Genomic DNA, 5,006 nt, shown 5'->3' on the forward strand with positions numbered 1-5,006 from the left:
CCATCTGGTTACTTGCCTGTACAATTAACCACATAGGATTCAGTATAATTTTTAACCCATTTGTATGAAGAGATGGAGTTGACGCTGGTGGTGTGAGATAAACAATGCCTTTTGGTGCTACTTTTCTAAAGAAGATTCAGGTCTGTCCTCACGCTGCCATTGTTGCTGCACCCATAATGCAAGCGCAGCTGCCGCCATAATTTTGGTCTGCAAACACCACAACCCAGTAAACGAAAACATGGGAGGTTTTTGGCAACATTGGCCCATGAAGAGGACGCAAACATCACAGCTTGACCGCAGCGGCAAATAGGAATAGGGGATGCAGACACTGAAGATTTTGATGATTTTTCAGGTTTAAGAGGAATCAGTGGTGGATTAATAAAAAGGTAGAGTTAATCTAGCAATAATGGGTAATTTTCTTGCTTGATGTTTTAAATTCTTGTGTATTCATTACTTAGTGCCAGATGTTTCTTATGTCTTGTATAAAGATCAGTAGTTTAAACTTATCAAGGTTTACTATAGTAGACGACATATATTGTATTTGTAAATTTACACTGAGAATTGTAGGTCAAGTAGTATACTACATTATGTTTGCATGAATTTCGGTCAGTGGGACTTCGTTACATTATTAGACCCTCAACATGATGATAAATATATGACTTCTAACTAGAAGAAACAAAAACAAATCCTAAGATTACACGTGCGTGTGCATTTACTAGTTAACAATCAAGTGGGAGCTAATGGCAGGACTCTGAATTTGCAGAAAATCTGGATGCTTTTTTTTCGCATTTGTTGATTAACTATGTTTTGGGGATAAATCTAGGAGTTGGTTCAGACTTATACTAAGGCAAAAGGTGGACGTATTGACATGTTGCACTAGAGGAACAACGACCTTGGAGAGCAGGTGACGGTCGAAGGAAGGGCATGTAGTGCCACATCTTACCAGGTTGCAGCCCGCCGGCGCCACCGCTGTCGTCGTGGAGATTGAGGTCACCTTCACCGCTGCCACGTAAATCGTATCAGACGAGCGTGATATCTGGGACAGAACGATCGGGGTTTTGGCTGCCTCTCACGTAGATCAACACAAGGGCTTGTTGGTTATTTTGCCGTGGCCCGTCTCGTCAGGGGCAAATCCTCAAGATTACAGCAAATGCATGGCAAATCCTCTGGGGGCAAATCCTCAAAGTGTAATTAAAGGCGTGGCATATCCTCAAATTTCCCAAAAAAATAAAGATAACAAAAATCTAGAACAAATCACAAAAATCTGGAGCAAACCTGCAGAGATGCTGGTTTGCTCTCAAATTTCATTTCTTTGTTAGGCGGCTCTATTTATTTATTCATTTAAAGGGAAAGGTTGCTCCATTTGTTTTTGAACAGTTTTGTAAGTGAGTGCTAAATGAATAACCCCATGTGCATAAAAGGCACTTGGAGATGACTAGGTCAAGACAAGCCCACAGTTTGACGACAGGAGAGAAAAAAAACAGGGCAGTCATGAAGTGAAAGGATCTGTACAAGACGTCACACAATTAGTTTCAGAAAGTGAACACTTATAAGTTGATTGCAATCACTTCAAGACAGAAGCCAATAACACCAACCATGCATGCCAGTGACCATACCAGCTATGCAAGTATGTTCGGATCAAGCTACAGTACTCGACTAGATAGACAGATACAGATATAATAACATGATAGCCAAACTGCAGAGGTCATAATTGAACTTAAAACAAGCTGGGCCATCTTTGGTTCTCATTGTTCCATCTTGTCTTCACTGGCTTCCCTTGGTAACAGCCTGTGCTTCTACCCCTTCGCCACCAAAAGCAACAGCAGTAACCATACAGAAAGCTGCCAACTTGACAACTCCATTGACCACACCGTCAGCCGCACGTCCGATGGATTTCAAGCGCCTGCAGGTAGAACGAGGTAGGTCAAATGAGAATATATGTACCAACTCCTGTCAAACAAACAAACAAACAGGAAATTAAGGAAGAAATATATCAAGTTTGATCCTCTACGTACAACATAAACTCATCTGGCTGTTCCTTCTCCAACTTATCTAACGTTGCACCCAGCTTCGCCCTCGTCAGCTTCAACTTAGCTTCCACTTCAGACGGCTCCAGTTCCTTCTGGATCTTGCCAGCATGCTGGATTTATACACACTTTGCATCATCAATCATTAAGTACAAGCGCTGACTGTGGCTGGTAAATAATTAAGAAGGATAATGTCTTGTCTGTCAGTTAAGAAAGCATGGTGCATGTGTAGCTACTAGTCACGGAATCACACTTGCCCGATTTGGACAAATGATGTCACAGAGTATTTGAATGTTAGATACATCCATTTGAGCGACAAGTAATAACGGAGTATTTGCTAAAGGGGTGAGTAAAAAGTCATGCTCAGATCAACCAGGAAAATAAGGTTGCTTAATGATATGATTCCAATGTAGTCCTGTTGCTAGTTCGTCAGGTGTCAGGTTAGACAAGTATGACCATGATAAGCAAGTAATTTTGCTCATTTTTTATGGTAGGTAATACAAGAGACGCATGTGTGTTGCTGTTTCAATTGCACATAATTCAATTATCGCAGGCTACATCGATCCTTGATGTCATGAGAAACACAAATCATGTTGGGCTAGTGGATCAATCGGCAGTGTGTGCGTGTGTGCTTTGGAAACAAACTATTGACTAGTACGGAAATATAAGATCGTTTATATCACTAATATAGTGATCTAAACGATCTTATACTCCGTATTTCTTTACAGAGGGAGTACTAACTAGTAAGTGCAGCAAGAAGAAGAGGAGATGGTTCAAGATATCAAAACATCAGCAACACAACATCAATCGATCTTATGCGTAAAAATTCATGATCAGATCAACCGATAAGGTTGCCTAATGATATGATTAGCATGCAGTACCTCCTGTTGCTACAAGCAGCACTAGGTCAGGATGTATAGGTTCAGGTCAGGTTAAAACAAGTACCGGTATACATGATGACGCTAAGTAAGTAACTTTGCTCTTGTTTCTAGTAGTAGCCAATACAAGAGACACACGCATGCTGCTGTTTCGATTGCAAAGAATTCGATTATGGCTGGCTACATCGTCGATGACGTGAGATAGATCATGTGGAAAATATGCAAATTTTGGTTCAGATACCTTGGTGGAGAGCTGGCGGGAGCGCATGAACCTGCTTGGCACGAGCGGGCGTCCCTCATCCGCGACCGCCGCCTGCGTTCGCTGGAGCAGTGAGCCACCGAAGCTCCTCGCCGCGCACCGAACCGCCGCCATCGTCGCCGTCCTGCGAACAATTGGTTAGGCATTAGGATAAAAAGTCCGTCACGAATCACCACCGCCGGCCGCTACCACCGCCGGCATTAGGATAAAAAGTCCGTCACGCACACACACACAAAACCATCGATTGGATTGCAGACTGGAAATTTCGGTGGGATTTGGTGAGCGTACCTTGCGGATCTGGGCGTTCCTTATTCCTCGCGCGGTTAGGGTTCGTCGTTCGCCTCCACCGAGAAGAAGGGGAAAGTGGGTGGGGAGAGCGGTTTCTTGCGCTGTACGGGAGGTGCGGTGCGGTGCGCCAACTTATAATCTTGCGAGCAGGCCCGGCCCAGTGCATCTCTTGATCTTGGAGAGTTCTTTTTCAGCCCAACTGTGGAGATTTCGGTAGGTTCCTTTTTTTCCGAAAATCCATCTATGCACCCGAGCTCATCTGCGTGCTGACGGAAAAAAATTCAAAACAAATACTTAAAAAATTCAAAAAATCCAAAAACAAATGGTGAGGTATACAATTTGACGTGTGAGGTCCGCTTCAATTTTTAAATCATTTGGACATCTGAGGAGCTCTCAGCAAAAAAGACAAATTGAGGGTCTGTGAAAAAGTTTACTGTTCATGTACTATTTTGGCCCGATTTGTCTTTTTTTCTGAGAGCTGCTCATATATCCAAATGAGTTGAAATTTGGAGCGGGCCTCACGCATCAAATTTTCTAACGCACAATAAATATTTGGAATTTTCTGAATTTGTTTTGAATTTTTTACGAATTTTTTTCTAACCAGATGCGGATGAGCCTGGGCACCGAAACGCCCTACTCTCTTTTTTCTTTCTTCTTTCAACTCTTTTTCCCTCTTTTTCCCCCTTTGGCGGAACTATATTTTGGAAAGACACACATAGGCATCTACTACTTAGCATTGAAATAATTACATGAGCACACAACTATTCAATCATTTAAGTGAAAACCATGGCCGGTATGGCCGAGACAAAGCGGCTAATCATGCCGCACACAAGTCAGCGCACGATTTACGTGAGCACCTGGACAAAAAAGCCTGTATGGCCAGGTCCATCTATGGATCTAGGAAGCGTGCTCCGGCACAGGATCATGGCCGCCCAAACGATTATACTGATCGAATAACAGCTCAGAATCAAAACCGAACACTACAACCGTCAGAAGCATGTCATGACATATCCAAATACAGGGGTGCCGCGCACCCCCTGTGCTTCACCGATGAGGTGCTGAATCATGAATTTCCAAAGGGATTTAAACTCGTAAACATAGAAGCATACGACGGAATGACAGACCCTGGGGTCTGGATTGAGGACTTTATTCTTCACATCCACATGGCTCGCGGAGATGATCTCCACGCCATTAAATATCTGCCCCTCAAGTTGAAAGGCCCAGCTTGGCACTGGTTGAAAAGCCTCCCCGAAAACTCAATTGGAAGGTGGGAAGAACTTGAGGATGCTTTCAGGGCTAATTTTCAAGGGACCTATGTCCGACCTCCGGATGCAGACGATCTAAGTCACATAATTCGACTACCCGGAGAGTCAGCGCGAAAGCTTTGGAACAGATTTCTCACTAAGAAGAATCAAATCGTCGACTGCCCGGACGCCGAAGCCTTAGCGGCTTTCAAGCATAGTGTCCGGGATGAATGGCTCGCTAGACATCTCGGCCAGGAAAACTCAAGGCAATGGCAGCCATCACAAGCCTTATGACCCGCTTTTGCGCGGG

The 5,006-nt window shown here is 43.7% G+C and overlaps 1 protein-coding gene across 1 annotated transcript; it reads right to left on the reverse strand.

Annotated features, from left to right (window-relative positions):
- Positions 1-1,530: 1,530 nt before the first annotated feature.
- On the reverse strand, positions 1,531-3,584 carry LOC123182163 (uncharacterized). The gene is made up of 4 exons (XM_044594637.1): positions 3,453-3,584; positions 3,147-3,288; positions 2,016-2,140; positions 1,531-1,903 (listed from the first exon to the last, which is right to left on the reverse strand). Exons 2-4 carry the CDS (start codon positions 3,276-3,278, stop codon positions 1,765-1,767), a joined length of 396 nt encoding a protein of 131 aa, XP_044450572.1. The 5' UTR covers positions 3,279-3,288; positions 3,453-3,584; the 3' UTR covers positions 1,531-1,764.
- Between the last annotated feature and the right edge of the window lie 1,422 nt (positions 3,585-5,006).

Source organism: Triticum aestivum, chromosome 1D (assembly GCF_018294505.1).
Source record: "Triticum aestivum cultivar Chinese Spring chromosome 1D, IWGSC CS RefSeq v2.1, whole genome shotgun sequence".
Classification (NCBI taxonomy): Eukaryota; Viridiplantae; Streptophyta; class Magnoliopsida; order Poales; family Poaceae; genus Triticum; species Triticum aestivum.

Bases quoted from the DNA above. Each gene is read 5' to 3' on its own strand.
- LOC123182163 (XM_044594637.1), bottom strand. From the start codon at position 3,278: ATGGCGGCGGTTCGGTGCGCGGCGAGGAGCTTCGGTGGCTCACTGCTC. The intron at 2,141-3,146 runs GTATCTGAACCA...GTATAAATCCAG, and splicing joins CCCGCCAGCTCTCCACCAAG to CATGCTGGCAAGATCCAGAA. The intron at 1,904-2,015 runs GTACGTAGAGGA...TTCTACCTGCAG, and splicing joins CAGCCAGATGAGTTTATGTT to GCGCTTGAAATCCATCGGAC.